This window comes from Lynx canadensis, chromosome A3, assembly GCF_007474595.2.
Source record: "Lynx canadensis isolate LIC74 chromosome A3, mLynCan4.pri.v2, whole genome shotgun sequence".
NCBI lineage: Eukaryota > Metazoa > Chordata > Mammalia > Carnivora > Felidae > Lynx > Lynx canadensis.
In genome coordinates this window covers 31,108,883-31,127,973 of record NC_044305.1, presented here as the reverse complement: position 1 = coordinate 31,127,973, position 19,091 = coordinate 31,108,883, and the positions used below count along the sequence as shown (strand labels likewise).

The 19,091-nt window shown below is 42.2% G+C and overlaps 1 protein-coding gene across 1 annotated transcript in view; it reads right to left on the bottom strand.

The window, feature by feature from the left end:
* CDS2 (CDP-diacylglycerol synthase 2) overlaps window positions 1–9,312 on the bottom strand; it is a 56,853-nt gene extending 47,541 nt beyond the window's left edge. The window contains exon 1 of the mRNA XM_030310034.2: window positions 9,165–9,312. Coding sequence (XP_030165894.1) covers window positions 9,165–9,221 — 57 coding nt within the window. The 5' untranslated portion in view covers window positions 9,222–9,312. The remainder of the gene's footprint in view (window positions 1–9,164) is intronic.
* Between the last annotated feature and the right edge of the window lie 9,779 nt (window positions 9,313–19,091).

The following is a 19,091-nucleotide window of genomic DNA, read 5'->3' as shown; positions in this document are numbered from 1 at the left end:
AAATCAGGATCCAAATGAGGTCCAGAAATCATTAACATGCCTTAAGTCTTTTAATCTGTAGGTTTTATCATATCTATTGCTCACACACACACACACACACACACACACCCTTTTTTTAAGTGGGTCAAGATGTCTCTTGCCATGTATTTTTTAAAGTAACCAGGTCATTTGTCCAGTGGTGTTTTTCAACGTGTTCTCCTGTCCTTTGAATTTCCTGTCAACTAGCACTTAGAACTAAAGTCTTGATCAGGCTCAGGTATGATTTTTGGACAAGATTCCTCCATCAGTAGTACTGTGTACTTCCATCAGGAGATCCACAGTGTCTGGCTGTCTCTGTCATGGTAGCAGCATTGATGGTTATGGTCTCATTCTATCAATTCAATGGGGAGTTGAATATATTAATATTCTATAACTCCTTTTCCATTTATTTACCCTATAAAAAGAAACTTTTTTTTTTAATTTTTTTTTCAACGTTTATTTATTTTTGGGACAGAGAGAGACAGAGCATGAACAGGGGAGGGGCAGAGAGAGAGGGAGACACAGAATCGGAAACAGGCTCCAGGCTCTGAGCCATCAGCCCAGAGCCCGACGCGGGGCTCGAACTCACGGACCGCGAGATCGTGACCTGGCTGAAGTCGGACGCTTAACCGACTGCGCCACCCAGGCGCCCCGAAACTTTTTTTTTAATGCTTATTTATTTTTGAGAGAGAGCACGCGCCAACAGGGAAGGGGCACAGAGAGAGGAAGACAGAATCTGAAGCAGGCTCCAGGCTCTGAGCTGTCAGAACAGAGCCTCACACAGGGCTTCAACTCACAAAGCAATGAGATCATGACCTGAGCCAAGTCGGAGGCTTAACTGAGCCACCCGTGGGGGGGGGGGGGGGGGGGGCTGTAAAGAGAAACTTCTAATCAACTATTTGGTTACTCTAAGGTACAGTTCCTATGGGAAAAGCATGATAATGCCTCAAACCCCATTCTAAGCCCCATTATCCAGATGAGAAAACTGAGGCAAATTATTGGGGGAGCCAAGTTATAAACCAAGCAGTCCAATTAGGAGTCAGTGCTTATAATCACTAGGCTATAATGCCTCTTCTAAGATCAGGAAACAAATAAATACTCCGTATGTCTCTGTGGGAGAGGAGAGACCACAGAGATAGACACTCTCATGAAGTTAGGGTGCTACAAATTTACTGCAGGAAGGAAACATATTAATTGTGTCAAAAGCTTAGACAACGTACATCCCTTTTTGAATCAGCAGTTCTAAACATAGAACTTATCTAAGTGCAGAAAGGGTTTTATGCAAGTGCAGAAAGGGTTTTTTGTGTTGTTTTGTTTTAACAAGGGTACTTCCTGCAGCATGCTTACAATAGCAAAAACACTTAAAACAACTTAAGAGCCTGATTGGTCCGATAAGTTAAGGTACAGCCACACAATGAAATGACACATGGCCAAAGAAAGGACACTGGTTCATTGTTTAAAGACTTGAACAATGTTTACGGCATATTCTTAAGTAAAACGGAGTTATAAAACAGTAGTATATATAATACAGGAAGGTGCAATGTGTATAAAAAGAAAGGCTATACACCAAAACACCAACAGTGGTTGGTTATCTCTGAATGGCAGGCTGAAGGTGATTTCTTTTCTTTTTGGTGCTTCTACAATGAATATCTTTTATTTCCATCTGTTTCTTTCATAATGAGAAAAAGTTTGATATATTGTTTACAAAGAACTTAATGAACCTTAACGATGTGGGAAAATGCTTCTGACAGCATAAAAAAGGAAGCTATCAGAGCATACATGGTAACTACAATTACAGGCATGTGTAGCAACATGCATTTGAACAATGGTTGTTTCTCTGCATTACAGGATTACAGATGGATTTTGTTCTCCTATGTATACATTTCTGTGATTTCTACAATAAATATATGCCTGGTAAAGTATTGAGATGGAGAAGATCCAAAATGGATTTTGAGAAAATAAGATTTAAATAGGTAGAGTGTAGAGAAAGAGCACAATTCAGGGGTTGGAGACAGCAAGAGCCAAGACTGATACCACAGGGTCACCAAGCAAGAGGAGGGACCAGTTAAGAGAGAAGGCTATGAAGGACCAAGTTTAAGAGATCTGAAAAAGGGGCCAGAATTCTTTTTTCCCCTGTAATTTACAGGATGGTTTCAGAGCTGTCAGAGGACAGAAAGGACAGATGGACTAGAACCGACCATGCAAATTCTGAAAGAACGGAGCTCAATTAGAAGGGTTCACAATACTGCTGAAGTATGTGAAATACACAAGAGCAACAGGTAAGGAATCTGGGTAACACCTGGGTAGAACCTGTGACCTAGATGCGGTGAGGGAGCAGAGACACTGGGACCAACGGATTTTAAGCTGGAGCAACTCAGAGATAGGATTCTACTTGCACAGGAGACAGAAAGAGGCTCAATGTCTAGAACAAGACAAGTCAGATTTGAGATAGTCACTGATTAAGGGATATGCACTGGGGAATGTCCTCCAAGCCACTGGAACAACCAGGACTAGCAGGACACAGATTGTGGGGAGGAGGCTCTGAGAATCACCCACTGAGGAATCTGGGGTCAATGACAGAGATCCTCTCAACATCAGAGACCCAGGAGCAGAGAGCATTGTCAGGAAATCCTAGTCTCAAGGGCTCTTTCAAAAACACAGCAGAGTCTCCAGAGAAGCCCCAGGCTGGCCCTGTGGTGACCCTAATACAAAGGACATCCGACTTTGGAAAGACCTCTCAGGTCCGGCACCAACAGCAGGCATTCAGGAGCCCCACAACCTGGCTCGAGAGGCTGCCTCTGCGGAGAACTGGGTAGGAGCGAAGCTGCAAGTCACAGTGTACCCTTTGCACCTTTTGAATTCTGAACCATGCACTGTCCAGTCAAAATGACACAATAAGGTCTTGAAAAGGTCACTCAACTGAATGGGCCCTATGCCATCCCCACTGCTGGGGCAAACAGCAGAAGAACAAAGATCAGGGACCAGCAGGGCGAGCTGCCTAGTGGAACCAGCCTACCATCACTGGCACTGCACCACCACGAGACAAGGCTTGGAAGGCAAGAACTCTGCCCGATGTCGGGAACAAATTCGTATTTTTCCAAAAAGACCCTGGCAAAAATACCAGTCAACAGTCAGGGTCTCTATGTCTCTTTCACAAACCAGAGGCAGTACAGCACATGAAAGGCCATGCTTTCTCACACTCAGCAGCCTCCACCAGTCAGGAAAGTCAGGGAGGCTGTCAGAGCACAGGGAACAAGAAGGTGTGTGCAGGAGAGTTACTCTGCAAGTCTGCAAACAAGTTCAACATACACCACCTGGGTGGATCCGAGAACGGATGGAAGGGCGCACAAATCAGAAACACAGTAGCCCCTAGTCTGCAGTTTTGCCTTCCGAGGTCCCAGTTACCCCCAGTCAACCAGGGTCTGGAAGCAGGCGATCCTCCTGAGGTATTGTCAAAAGGTCAACAGTAGCCAACTGCCAAGTCACAGTGCCTACATCATTCACCTCACTGCGCCTCATCACGTTGACGTTTTATCATCTCACATTGTCACAAGAAGGGCAAGTACAGAACAGTATTTTGAGAGAAAGAACACACGTAACTTTTATTATAGTACATGGCTATAATTATTCTATTTTAACACTGTTGTTAATCTCTTACTGCACCTAATATACAAATTAAGCTTTAGCATAGGTATGTACGTATAGTAAAAAACACAGTATATACAGGGTTCGGTGAGATCTGTAGTTGTGGGCATCCACTAGGGTCCTGAAACACGTCCCCTGCAGATGGGGGGTGGGGGGCTACTGTATTGATGCTCACATTCTTTCAAACAGTTTAAAGGAGGATCATTTGCAACCTTTTGCAACTGTGAAATTAGTTACAAGATTCATTTAGGGGCAAAGTTAGATATCTCCAAATATTTGGAGCCCAAACCGGTATAAAACCCTGAACATTTTCTTCACGAACACAGACACCAGCCCTCCTCCCTCAGAGACAACAAAGACTGAACACAGCAGACCCTGGATTCAGGGGATGTTCTAAGGAGAAGGTATGTTGAATACTGAGTGACTGATTACTGCTGGAACAGACAGTTCCGATACTATGAGTCATCATCCGGAAAGCAGGCTCATAGACAGCTCAGAGGGAGAAGCCCGCACCACGCCGGGAGCTCCTTCCAAGGATACCCAAATGGCTCTCCCAAAGGATGGGCTTCAAAATCTAGAAATCACCAGTCATCCAGTAACGGGGAAAACTAGGCCTAATCAACTTTTTCTGCCAATTTTTTGCCCTCAGAATCTCCACATTTGAGAATTTTCATACATATATATACATATGCACACACACATTGAAAAATGTTGCCATTTTTCTGATTTTTATAGCCACATAAGAAAAACAGGTGATATCTGGGCATGTTTTATATCAAAGCCAATCTGTATTGGAGCTTTTAAAGTCTGTAAATTAAGTCTATACCTGTGAAGGCAGCATATGCAACATGAGAAAAAAACAGAAATTAGAAAACCTTCATACTAGGACCCATTCTGCCTCTAATGAGCAGTGTGCTCTTCAGCAAGTAACCCCCCTGGGATGTGGTATCCTCTTGTATAAAATAATGACCCCTAAAATCCTTCTAGTTCTAACACCCAATGAGAATTTAAACTTTTTAAAAGATATAAATTCTTCTAATGAAATATCACAAATGTGTGCAAACACAAAACTTTTCAAACAAAATTAGCTGTTTTTCTTAAATGTTTATTTTTGAGAGAGAGAGACAGAGCGTGAGTGGGGGAAGAGCAGAGAGAGAGACAGAGTGTGAGTGGGGGAGGAGCAGTGAGAGAATCCAAAGCAGGGTCCAGGATCTGAGCTGTCAGCACAGAGCCCGACTTGGGGCTCGAACCCACCAATGGTGAGATCATGACCTGAGCCGAAGTCAGACGCTTAACCGACTGAGCCACCCAGGCGCCCCCAAATTAGCTTTTTGAACAAAAAAAGATTTTAAGTAAATTTCTACACCAAGAGTAGGGCTCAAACTTAACAACTCTGAGATCAAGAGTCACATGCTCTACCTACTGAGCCAGCTAAGTGCCTCAAAATTAGCTTTTTAAAAAAATTAATATTGAGTAGTCACAAAATGGGAGGTAATTGAGCTTTTAAAATTACAGTTTGATCAACATAAATAAGAAACTTAAAATGGCAGGTTATATGACAAATCTTGCACCTTCTCTCCCTGTTTAAGAGCCATAGTCGAGGGGCACCTTGGTGGCTTAGTCAGTTAAGTGTCTGACTTCGGCTCAGGTCGTGATCTCACGGCTTGTGAGTTCGAGCCCCGCATTGGGCTCTGTGCTGACAGCTCAGAGCCTGGAACCTGCTTAGGTTCTGTGTCTCCTTCCCTCTCTGCCCCTCCCCCACTTGTGCTCTCTGTCTCTCTCAGAAATGAACGTAAAAAAAACAAAAAAAGAAGAACCATAGTTAAAGTTTACTGATTTTTCAATACCAAAGTATTTCTCCATGTTAAAAAAAAAAAGTTGAAATACAGCATTTCTCCTACATCTGTAGTTTTATAGCTCTTAAAATAAGATGTTATTTCAGTAGTTCACTCTTAAAAATCAGAAAAACAGGGGAGCCTGCATGCCAGCTAAGCATCTGACTCTTGATTTTGTTCAGGTCATGATCTCACGGTTTGTAGGATCGAGCCCAGTATCAGGAACTGTGCTGACAACGCAGAGTCTGCTTGGGATTCTCTCTCTCTCCCTCTCTCTGACCCTCCTTCCTTCACCCCCACCCCCACTCAAGGGCGCTTGCGTGCTCTCTCTCTCAAAATAAATAAACATTTTTTTTAAAAATCAGAAAAACATTTTTAATTACTAACCACTGTCCTAAAACATATTATAGTTAGTGCAGTAAAGGGAAGATAATTGCATATAGCGATGCTGCTTCTACAGCCTGTGTTTCTGAGCACTGAAAAATTCAGCAAGAAAATGAAGTCAAAAGATAGGTCAAGGAAGGCCAAGCCCTATCTGTAACACTTTCCTTAAAAAGTGATGAATAGGGAAAGACTACTCCAAAAACTCATAACTTAATGATTTAATTATCTTACAAGAGTGGAAGGTGAAGATTATTTTTTCTATAAAACTGTATTTTAGCCAAAGACAACATTAGCTAACCCATTATCACAATGTGACAATTCCTGCCCTACCCTATGTAACATGCATATTCATTTAATCCACAGGAATAGCCTATGAAGCACATACTAATTTTATCACCCCCATTTTAGGAATGGACAAACTGAGGTGTTTATACAAGTGCCTTGCTCAGAGTTACCCTGCTGTGCTCAAAGTGGCACAGCCCCTTTCCAAATGATGTCACTATTTCCTCCCCATTCTGGTTTCATCCATCAAAGGAAGCTTTGAAACAAGTAAAGCTCTAATTTAAGTAGCACTCTAGCACCTAAATACAGCAGCCTTCACTCTAACCTTCAAAACAAAGTCTCCTGAAATGTCAACCCAAACATAAATTTTAAGATGCCAATCTTTTGGCCCACGTTTCATCCTTTTCTTTTCTAACCTCCATTGGAAAAACGTGGTTGGGCGGAAAGAGGATCATTCCCAAAGCTTAAATTCCAAGTTTCTTAAATTTGGCAACAATACTGTGCTTTTGGGACTTTAAAATTATAAGCACGGCTCCCAGAGGAAAACATTTCCTTTATTAGCAATTGGCTTTGAAAATTCCATTCTAGGATGCTAAATATAACAAAATACCTTCTGACTTCTAATAAACACATTCTCCAGATTATTTTGAAACTAATGATTGCTTATTTACAAAACAATTTTGACACAACCGTTAAGCAACTGGAACATTTTAAAGAGCCTTTTAAATTTGTTCCAGTTCTTTTAATGAATTGACCCGGTATTATTTTCTGGATTCTTCTACCATGAAATAAGAAAGTCCTCATTTCACAATTCATTTTTTTTTAAAGAGATATACTTGTTTTATTACTTCTAATTTTGTTTTAACACAAGACTATCAACAAAGCCAGAGTCACGGAAATAGGTGTTTCAAACTTTGAAATAGAGTAAATATTATTAAAGACTCTACTATATGCATTCATCAAAGGCAAAGAAAACATTTCACGGTTGTTAAACTGTACCTTTATTATTAAAAATACCATACGTGATAGCTCAGAAATACTGAGCGACTGGGTGAGGAGCTGAGTGCCCTGTTCTGGGCTAATGGACTACATCAATCAGCTTTTAACTGAATGCAGTAGCCTCTGTGATTTAGGAACAAGCACTTAGTGGAGCTCACCACCCCAGGCATTGTCATTGTATAAGTGGCTTAAGTGCAGCTGTGAAAATTTAAGGTATCTTTAGCTGGACAGCTCCTCCTGTCCTCCCTACCTAAAAACAAGGAAGGAGAAAGTAATTAAGACTCAACCAGCACTTTTTCTCTGGGAGGTGGACCCAAGGAGTTGGGTGGGGAGGCTAAAAACTTTCACCTCATAATCCCAAGGGTCGTGGGCAGGCGGTTTTGTTTTCACCAGTAAGTACGTCTATTACAAATAGCTTTTCAAAAATTATAGCCCACTGGCTATCATGCCTTCTTTTTATCTCCCTCTCTTCCCACCTTTTAGGCCACAAAGTCCCATTAACATGAGGTCTGATCTCTCACCCTTAAACTGGGCTACACACCTACAAACATTTGAATATTCACCAACTAGTACATGCAGGGTAGCACAGAGTTCTTTTAGGCCCAACCAGAACATTTAATAGGAAGATAAAGAGACTTCAAAGTACCGTTTCCCTGCAAGTGACTCCTAAACTTCCGCTGAAGCCCTAAATTTTCTCCAAAATTTGCCCTTGGACGATCCACTGTCAAGAACAAAAAACTTGTTTAACACCCTATTATCTTTCACCCAAAACACTGCTCCTAGTGTAACTGCTCTGTTGACACTATCACCAAATCTTGAGTTTTCTTCCTCCTTCCTGGCGTCTCCCTAATGCCCCTTTCCTCCAGTTACCATGCAAGCAACATACATAAGTGGGTGCTGTAGGCCTGGTGTAGGGCAACAGGGATTGGTGGGAACTGCTGTTCCTCAGCTCCAGCCCCACGTTAATCAGGTGGGAATATGACGGCAGACCCTCCAACTCCCCACACAGGCCCAAAGTTCAGACAGTTGGGAGAAACCTTCTGGTTTTTAAAATAGCACGTCAACCAAAGCAAACATGTGCAGGTCACACACTGACAACCTCCAAGTTAACCAGTGTCTTCGATTCCGGCCCAGGCTCCCTCGGTCCATTCTACACATCACTGGCAGATGAATTTATCAAATACACTGCTCCTGAAGCTTGAAATACTACCGCGAAGTCCCAATCCTTAGGCTGTCATTCCACCTCCACAGAACAAACCACTCTCCACCTTCCTCAGCTCCCCTACACAAATCTTGCACTTCAGTAGGAGGTGTCGACTCCCCTCATCCCTCACCCCCCAACCAGCTGCATCCCCACCAAGATGGCCTCTTTTTTTACCTTCCTGCTCTAACCCATCAATGCCCACTCTCGAAGGAAGGAAGATATACGGGGAGTATACCTTCCATCACCTGCTGACGACGTGAGTCAAGAGACTTCTCTGCTTAATTGAAAGCCACGGGATTCAACTTTCAAGAAAGGATTTAAATCTCCTAAGAAGCAAAGCCCATGGCCTTGTCTTGATAGCCGCCTCCCTGCCCAAATAACATTTTAAAGGAGAGCAGAGAGCCTCAGACGAACTCAGGGGAGTCTCCTGCCAAAGAAGGCTTTACGGGGTCTTGACGTCTCCACACCAGGAAGGCCTCGGGGAGGTGAGAGACTGGAAGGGGACCCCAACCAACCCTGCGAGGCAGGTGGCCGCGCGCAACCTCCCGCGCGCTCCCTCCTGCGCCCGGGAGATGCCACCCCCCAACCAGATCCCGGGGCCCGGACCTTCCGCCCCCTGATGCGCGCTCCGCCGGGCCCCCCCCCCCCCAAAGACCCTGGGCGCTACCCAGGCCCGGGACCGCAGTGGGCCACGACAAAGGGTCGGAGAACCAGACGACCCCCAGCGCGCCCCCCCGCCCCGCGAACCTGCGGGGGACGCCGCTGCCCATCCGCGCCCACTCCGACGCCGCCGCTACCTTGTCCTCTGGCGGTGCGTCCGGTTCGCGGACCGCTCTCTGCCTCAACTCGGTCATGCTTGGAGACCCCGGCGCGACGCCGCAGCAGGCGAGCAGCGCAGCCGCCGGAGCGGGCAGCTCAGTGCGGGCGCGCGCGGACTCCGCTGGGCCGGCCCCGCCCCGCCTGAGCCGCTTGCAGGACCCACCGCAGCCCTGCCGCCCGCGGTGGAACTCTGCCCCGCCCAGTGCTGCCGCCGCCCTTTCACCCAGGCGAAGCACGGTCAGCTTGCTCCACCACCCGCCTGCTAGCTCCTCTCGAGAGGGCGGCCCTGGAGCGAGCGCGCACGCGCACAGCCGCCATCACGGCCCCAGAGACCCACCAATGGCGCGAATCCGCCAGGGAGGCGGGGCGGTAGGGGCGGGGCCGAGAGGACCGGAGAGGAGCGGAGAGGCGTGCATTGGACTATCAACGTGAGGAGGCGGGAAAAGGCGTATGTTTCCGAAGGAGACTAGCCAATGGCAGCTCGGGCCTGACCTTGGTCGGCTGGCGCTGGCGCCCAGGATCCTAAAGGTAAAACTGGTAGCCGGGGGTAGAGGTGGGAGCCTTGAGGTTCTTGTCTGGGTGGTGTTTTGCAGATCTTAGCTTCGCGTCCTCTGTAACCGGGGCGCGTCCCTCACACGTATAAGCAGATACTTGTTAGGCCCTGAGTGGAAAGGCCTGCGGAGCCCACCTGTGTAGGAGAGACTCACGTGATAAGGAAGTGAAACCCAAACTTAAGTCGGCTTTGCCTCTCCAAGCTGTCTCTAGTACTTATTGAGTGTTAATTATGCTAGGCACTGAACTAAGTAATCGCCTTATCTATCTCACTTAATCTGCTTGGAAGTGGATATGATTTTCGTTTTACAGAGTTCTTACACGGCTTTTCAAATTTCTGTCTTCTGGACTGTTGAAAGACCTTTTCTTGGACGGGAATGCTGCCTTCTTCGTTCACAGTGGATCCCCGAAGTACCTGACACATCCTTGGTACTTGAATGGATTTAAAAGTTATCCTAAAGAAAAATGATTTAACCAAGGTCTCAACAGCTAGAAAGTGCCCACTAGGAATTAGAACATAGATCTATTTGTTACCAAAGTCCACGATAACCATTGTACATACTGCCTGCCTTCCTAAATTCATTCATACCTGTGTGGTTCAAACATTTCTTTCAGCGGTTCCTATTCTCTGCTTTGTAAGTGATGTAAAACAAGTATGAAATGGGATGCCTTCCCATAAATATACTGTAATTTAGCGAGAGAAACTTGCACACGTAGGAGTTGCAATTTCGTATTAGCAATTTTGACCTTAGTTTTGGATGAAGTAGTCAGAATTCTGAGAAAGGCTTGTTTCCTTGATTTGTATAAGTATATTCCCAAGCTCCTGTTAACAGTGCTTGAGAGTGACAGTAAAATAGGCATGGAGGAATACTGAATCCGGGTGTGCTTTTTTTTTTTTTTTTTTTAAATATTTATTTTTGAGAGACAGCGTGAGCAGGGGAGAGGCAGAGAGAGACACAGAATCCGAAGCAGGCTCTAGGCTCTGAGCTGTCAGCACAGGACCCAACTCGGGGCTCGAGCTCACCAACCACGAGATCATGACCTGAACTGAAGTTGGTCGCTTAACCCACTGAGCCACCCAGGCGCTCCTAGGTGTGCTTTGTTTTCTACCAACAATGTTGCACAAATACTTGGTGGGTTTTTTTTTTTTGGGGGGGGGGGGAGAAACAGATCACTCCTTTTAAGCCATACTTTATTTATAGAAAGCTTTGCTTGGGGCGCCTGGGTGGCTCAGTCGGTTAAGCATCTGACTTCAGCTCAGGTCATGATTGTCCGACTTCAGCTCAGATCATGATCTCACGGTCCGTGGATTCGAACCCCGCGTTGGGCTCTGTGCTGACAGCTCAGAGCCTGGAGCCTGTTTCGGATTCTGTGTCTCCCTCTCTCTCTGCCCCTCCCCTGCTCATACTCTGTCTCTCTCTGTCTCAAAATAAATAAATAAAAACATTAAAAAAAAAAAACCTTTGCCTTTGTATTTTGTATTTTATTATAAAAGTAAATAACATACTAATGGTAATTTTAAAGCTCTTTTAATCTGTTGAGGACTGTGTGACCACCATTTTGACCAATGTCAGCGGTTACTTCTTCATCTAAAGACCAGACACGTATTGAGTAAACTAACCAAGGTTTATTATCTAAAGGATGTAGAAGGATGTCAACACAGAGAGCCAACAAGGTCATCCTCTGAGACAGAAGGTGTTTGTATCCAGATCATTACTGTTAGGGTACTTACATAATTGTGAAAGGTCACAACTGAGAAGTAAGCATCACAGCAGTCCTTCCAGCTCAGCTGTTGCCTTTCAAACCCAGACTAATATAAAGGAGGCTGGAGAGCTGTGCATACAAATCAGAGTTTCAGAATGGACAGTATGATTACTAGGGTAGATAAGCCCCTACAATTTGGCCTGAACAAACTTCTCAGCCATTCCTCTAAGCCCTGCCAGGCTAACTGAGCTTAGACCAAGTACATTACTGAAATCAGTGCTGTAGAGAACAGGGAACAGGTACTCAGACCTCTGAAAGCCATACTAATAGGCCTTTAGGCAAGCTTTAGGGTCTAGTTCTCTCTCAACTGTAGAAAGAAATTTTTTAAAATCTCCCCTTATCTCCAGCCTGAAGAAAGATTTTGTTCCTTTACATTACCTTACACCTCCTCCTCTATTCCTGATTTTTCTTTTCTAATCCTCATAATAGCTCTTTCCCTAGGGTCATTTCTTCTGGGCTTGTAGCATATCTTGTTTACAGTGATTTTTTTTCATTGCATTCCTGCATTAGTTCCATTATTTTTAGATGTTACTTAGATCAGTTGAGGTAACTAACAAGAGAGTCTTAAACCCCCCGGAATATTCAGACTGACTGTGAACTCAGTGTAAGTGGACAGCTATTGCTATAATTATTATTCTACAATAAAAACACCTCCCCCCTTTCTGATATTTGAAAACTACATTGGTACAGCAAGATAATTCTTCAGTTACCTGAAGAATTTTCTTCTATTACATCGGAAGAATTAATAATTCTTTAAACATAACTTCTTTTAAAAATTGTCAATAAACAAATACAGCTTTATCTGCTTTTTATCTTGCCCTCCATATCGCCTTTCTAGTTCTTAGCCTGACAAGTGTTTTCAGGGAAACCTTACTCAGTTTAATGAGGCAACATGCAAAATGGAATTACGAGTGCACTCTGCAGAATTATCAAACTTCTTAAAGCTTCAAAAATGCAAATCCTGCCCTCCCACAAACTTAGTCAATCATTAGACAGTCCGTTTAAACTTATAATGTCAGTTTCCTCTCGGCAAATTGTAGGTCTGATTTTTTTCAAACCAATAGTCTGCATGGAGGTGCTTTAAGCTGTAAGCAAATATTCATCTATTGATCACACATGGTGAGAGACAGTACTACTCAGGCCTCATTATTTATTAGAATTACCTGGAGAGCTTCTAAAAGATACTAATGGAGGGCCCACCCTGGACCAACTAAATAAGAATCTCTGAGATGGAGCCTAGAGGAAATAGGCTTTTTTGTTGTTGTTAAGCTCCCCAGGTGTCTCTAATGGGCAGCTAGAATCGAGAATCACTCATACATGATACCACCTTGTAAAGAAATTTGCCAGAAATTATATAAAATAGTTTACAGCATTTTTCTCTCCCAACATTAATTAACATTTTCTGATCAACAATACATATCTGATGAAGAATGCAGAAAAATAAAATGGAAAATGCAGAAAAATATAATGGAAAACATTACAATCATTTATGGTATCACCAGCCACACATAATTATTGTTATCATTTACATTATTGCATTTTCATTCTATTTTCTGTGCACTTATACCTCGATATAACAATTTTAGAAAATTGGAATACTACTATTTATACCATTTCATAATCTGACTTTTCTCTTTATCATTATATGCCCTTTGAGAATGGTATTTCAAAGACCGTTTAGTATTCTTACAGATTTACCATAACAGCATTTTGTTACTTAACCGTATTTTGTTAGACCTCAAGGTTATTTCCACTTTCAGAGGAATTTTTTTTTTTTATAATTTGTTTTTAATGTTTGTTTATTTTTGAGCGAGAGTGAGCAGGGGACGGGCAGAGAGAGAGGGAGACAGAATTGGAAGCAGGCTCCCCATAGCGCAAAGCCAGATGTGGGGCTCAAACTCATCAATGTGATATCATGACCTGAGCCCACGTCTGATGTTCAACCTACTGAGCCACCCAGGCGCCCCTCAAAGGAATTTTTAATAATTCTACAAGAAATAAACATGCTTCATCTTGGTAAGTACCCCCATTACTTCTTCAGGAAAAAATCCTGGAGTTTGAATTTGTGTGTCAAAGAATAAATAAAATTTGAAGGCTTTCTGTACACATTACCTAATTCCTACGAGAAAAAGTAAACCATTTATACTCCTATTTTCAACGCATGAAAGTGCCCACTTCCTTGATTTCTTCCTATCAACAAATATTAACACAATTTTCATTAATTGGTAGGTTATAATTCTGTCTCCCTTTAATTTACTTTTCTTTGTTTATTAATGTGGGTAACCATTTTTTCCATACACTTACTAAGACTGAGCCTTGGACACTGGATACTACCTACTTCGGCTTTTGTTTAGATTGATAAAGTCACCTTTTCTCTTGAAAAGTGGAAAGTTTGAATTAGGTTCTCTGCGTGGAAACTTAAAATGTACTAACCAACACAGTGCTCTCACACATACTGAAGTTTTAAAACTTATGTTTTAAAAAAACATTTTAAAACATTTTAAAAAAACATTAAAAACATTAAAATTTTTTTTTAAAAAGGGGGGCACATGGGGGGCTCAGTTGGTTAAGCATCTGACTTCGGCTCAGGTCATGATCTCATGATCCATGAGTTCGAGTCCCGCATCGGGCTCTGTGCTGACAGCTCGGAGCCTGGGGCCTGCTTCAGATTTTGTGTCTCCCTCTCTCTCTCTGCCCCACTCCCACTCATGCTCTGTCTCTCTGTGTCTCAAAAATAAATAAACATTAAAAAAAATTGTTTTTAAATTTATGTAGCCATTTCTTATGTTTTATGAGGTTTTTCCTTTTATATTTAGAAACCCATAGCAGGATCTCATAAATAATCACCGGAAGACTTCTACACATCTTTTTGGGTTTACATTTATTTGAATTTTTTTTTTTTTTTTTTTTTTTTTTTTTTTATTTTATTTTTAAGTAATCTCTACACCCAATGTGGGGCTCAAACTTTACAACCCTGAGGTCAGAAGTCACATGCTGTACCAACTCACCAGACAGGCACCTCCATTCATTTGAATTTTAATTCTTTATTTATTTTGGAATCTATTTTGGTGAAGAGTTATTAGGAAGAGTCTATAGCTTTATTATTTCCTAGACATTTAATGAGTTTGATAATCAATACATTGTTTCTCTTGCTGATTGGAATAACATCTTTACCAGATGTTGAAGTGATCCTCTAAAAACAAATTAGATCTTGTCAATGACCTTCTGATAATTTTCCCTTGCACTTGCAAAGTCTCCAAGCTCCCATTTCTGCTTCCCTTTGCAGCTTCATCTTGTACCACACTCCCCTTTTCTCAATGTGTTCTAGACATATCAATCTTTGAGTTCTATTATATGTCAATTATATCTCAATAAAACTGGGGGAAATTGCCCATAAAAAAAAAATCTTTGAATTCTAAAACAAACTATTATGTGAACATCTTCTAAGTATGCTGTCCTTTTTCAACATACTATTCTTTCAGCCTAGAATGCTTTTTTTTTTTTTTTATGTTTGTTTATTTTTAGAGAGAGAGAGAGTGTGTGTGTGTGTGAGTGGGGGAAGGGCAGAGAGAGAGGGAGACACAGAATCTGAAGCAAGCTCCAGGTTCTGAGCTGTCAGCACAGAGCCCAACGGGGGCCTCAAACCCACAAACCCCAAGATTATGACCTGAGCTGAAGTCGCTTAGCCACCCAGGCGCCCCAGCCGAATATACTCTTTCTTCCACTCTCCAAACAGCTAGATTTTGTGTAAAATTCTACTACCTTGGAGGGCCTTCTCTGACCACAGATCATAGTCATTCATAGGTCTTCATTTCAACTGATCACCTGCACTGTGGGTGAGACATGGGTGGAATTTAATTGCCATTTAAAATGCCTTCAAATCCATTACACTTAGATCTGGCATTAAACCAAAATGTTATTATGTAAGCAAAAGGCAAAGAAACAGAGTAGCCGAGTTCCTGGAGGGAACACATTCCCCATTTTGCAAAGAATTCCCCATTTTGCAAACAGAATAAGAAAGGAAAATACAAATGAATGAAACTATTACGTTTTGATATTAAAATATATGCAAAAGAATAGTTGATCATACATAAAGCAAGAAGGTGCCAGTATCAAAATTTACAAATGCGAAACCATCAAAAAAATGAAAAGGCAACCTACTGAATGGGAGAAAATACTTGCAAATCATGTAACAGATAAGGGACTATCTTACACAACTCAATAGCAAAAACAATCCAATTTAAAAATTGGGCAGAAAATCTGAATAGACATTTTCCCAAAGAAGACATACAGATGGCCAACAGGCATATGAAAAGATGCTCAACATCATTAACCATCAGGGAAATGCAAATCAAAACTACAGTGAGATATCATCTCACACCTATTATCAAAAAGAGAAAAAATAACAAGTATTGGCAAGGATATGAATAAAAGGAACCCTTGCACATTGTTGGAGAGAATGTAAATTGGTGCAGCCACAATGGAAAACAGTATGGACGTTCCTCAAAATATTAAAAATAGAATTGCCAGGGGTACCTGGGTGGCTTAGTCGGTTAAGTGTCTGACTTTGGCACAGGTCATGATCTCATGGCTCGTAGGTTCAAGCTCCATTGACAGCTCAGAGCCTGGAGCCTGGTTCAGATCCTGTCTCCCTCTCTTCCTGCCCCTCCCCTGCTCGCACTATGTCTCTGTCTCTCTGTGTCTCTCTCTCAAAATATAAATATTAAAAAATAATAAAAAATATAAATAGAACTACCATATAATCTAGCAAGTCCACTTCTGGATATTAATCCAAAGAAAATGAAAATATTAACTTGAAAAGATGGAGACAACCTAAGTATTCATTGATGAATTTATATAGAAATTATGATACATATATATGTGTATTTACACAATGGAATATTATTCACCCATAGAAAAGAATGGAATCTTGCCGTTTGCAACAGTATGGTTGGATCTTGAGGGCTTTTATGCTAAGTGAATAAGTCAGACAGAGAAAGACAAATACCATATGATCTCTGCATGGAACCTAAAACAAAAACAAAACCAAGCTCACAAATAGAGAACAGATTGGTGGTTGCTAGAGGTCGAGGGTGGGGGTGGGAGAAATGGGTGAACTGTTTCCTTATTTGTTTTACTTTAAATAAATTGACTTAAACATTTTTATGGGGTGCCTGAGTGGCTCAGTTGGTTAAGCATCTGACTTTGGCTCAGGTCATGATCTTGTGGTTCTTGAGTTTGAGCCCCACATCAAGCTCTCTGCTATCAGCACAGAGCCTGCCTGGAATCCTCTGTCACCCTCTCTCTCTCTGCCCCTTTCCCACGCATGCTCACCTACGTGCGTGCTCTCTCAAAAATAAAGAAACATTAAAATATATATACATTGAGGCACCTGGGTGGCTCAGTCGGTTGAGCACTGACTTTGGCTCAGGTCATGATCTCACAGCTGGTGAGTTCCAGCCCCACGTCCGGCTCTGTGCTGACAGCTCGGAGCCTGAGGCCTGCTTCAGATTCTGTGTCTTCCTCTCTCTGCCCCTAACCCACTTGCATTCTGTCTCTGTCTCTCTCAAAAATAAACATTAAAAAAATTTTTAAATATATATATATATTAAAAACTTTAAAACATTTTTTCTTTAATTTACAAACAGGTGGCAGAGACTTGGAAGAGATTCCAGAGACCAGAGAGTAGCACTCTTGAGAATGCTGCATCATCACCACCTGTGATAACAGAGTATGCTAGCATCTGGAAAAACAGCAGTATTAGCAACTGTGAGAAACTAAATGTGGAGAAATACTAAGAATGTCTTTATTTTGTATTTTTATGTATGCACGGAGTAATATACAACACAAATATTTTAAAGAAACTAAAATTTCTTTCAACAATTGCAAAATAGAAATTCTAAATGATAAAGTATTGTGTGACCATTTAACATTTTATATTTTTTTCTTGTGCTACACAAAATAATGGTGCATTATACTTCGAGGTATCTTACTTTCCACGAAATAGATTCATCCAATAGAATTGCCAGAGGGAGAGAATAGTGTAGGGAAAGGCAATATGTGAAGCCCTAAGAGTTGAGAATATTCTAGATATGATGCAATACATAAATCTTCTGATTCAGGACACAAAACTCCCTGGACAGCATAAATAAAACTAAATCCACATCAAGATATGTAGTAGAAAAACATTCTACAGACCAAGATAAGATAGCAAACACAACTAAAGAGAAATGCTATAAGCAAAGCAAAAGAAACATGACAAAATGGGGGAGAATATATGAAATGGGGAAATGATTAATATATAAAGTGGTCCCTGTAATCAATAGGAAAAAGAACTTTTTTTTTAAAATATTTATTTATTTTTGAAAGAGAGAGAGAAAACAAGCAGGGGAGGGGAGGGAGAGAGAGGGAGAGGCAGAATCTGCAACAGCTCCAGGCCCAGGCTCTGAGCGCTCAGCACGCGAGCCCAGGTAGGGCTCAAACCCACAAACTCTGACATTAGGACCTGAGCTAAAGTCAGACGCTTAACCCACTGAGCCACCCAGGTGCCCCAGGAAAAAGAGTTTAATAGAAACAATGGTCAAGAAATATATATGAAAGATGTCCAATCTATAGCAAATTTTTAATTTGGAAATTGGAATTTTCACAAAAATGAGCACAGACTTTAAAACAAGATTGCTAATACCCACTGTTAGGAAAATATGGAGAAATGAGGATGCTCACAGTCTTGGTTGGAAGGTAAACTGCAGTCTTTCAGTGGTCAATTTAGTAACATTTATCAAAACTTTAATGTGTATGCTACTTCAAGGAGTCGATCTCATAAAAATCAGCTAAATGCTCAAAGGTGTTTGTAATTACAAGAAATTGGTAAATTAGGTTACATGCATAGGATATTATGCCATCTTTTTAAGAAATGCTGATATAAAGATGTTCGTGGCATAAAATTAAATATATCTTACCAAGTACATTGCAGAAGTTTCCTGTATGAATCCACTTTTGTTTTTTAAAAATGTGTATTTGTAGAGAAAAAAAAGCTTATAAAAGTTGTATACAGTAAATGACACGAGCTTGGTGTGCGTGTGTGTACGGGGCGGGGGGAGCGAGATGATTTTGTAGTCATAACTGTATACCTCTTTACTGACTTTTAGGAGCACATCACCTCGATAATAGCAAAAATAAAATGCACATTTAAAACAACTGTAATTCCTCAGGCTGCAAGGCGCCCTTTACTCCTGGTAGGCTGGATTTGCGTCTTGCTTTCACTTTCGCGGCTAAATTCTTTCTACTCCTGAAGCGGGAGGTTGAGGAGGCAACATAAAACTAACTCAAAGCCCACCCCCCACCCCCGAATGGGGCCTGGCCTTCACAGAGGCCTACACTAGCCAAGCCTCCGGGTTTCCAGAACAGAGCAAAAAACGCAAGTGGTTCTAGAGGAGGTGGAGGAGCCGCGCTCCTGCCCCGACCCCGCACCCAATCCTCCAATGGGTGTTCGGGGAGGGCGGGCTACCTGCAGACTTGGGGCACTATTGGCCCTGGAGTCTCTCCGCCCGGGCAGTGGGCGGAGCAGCGTGGTGACGTGTCCATACGGG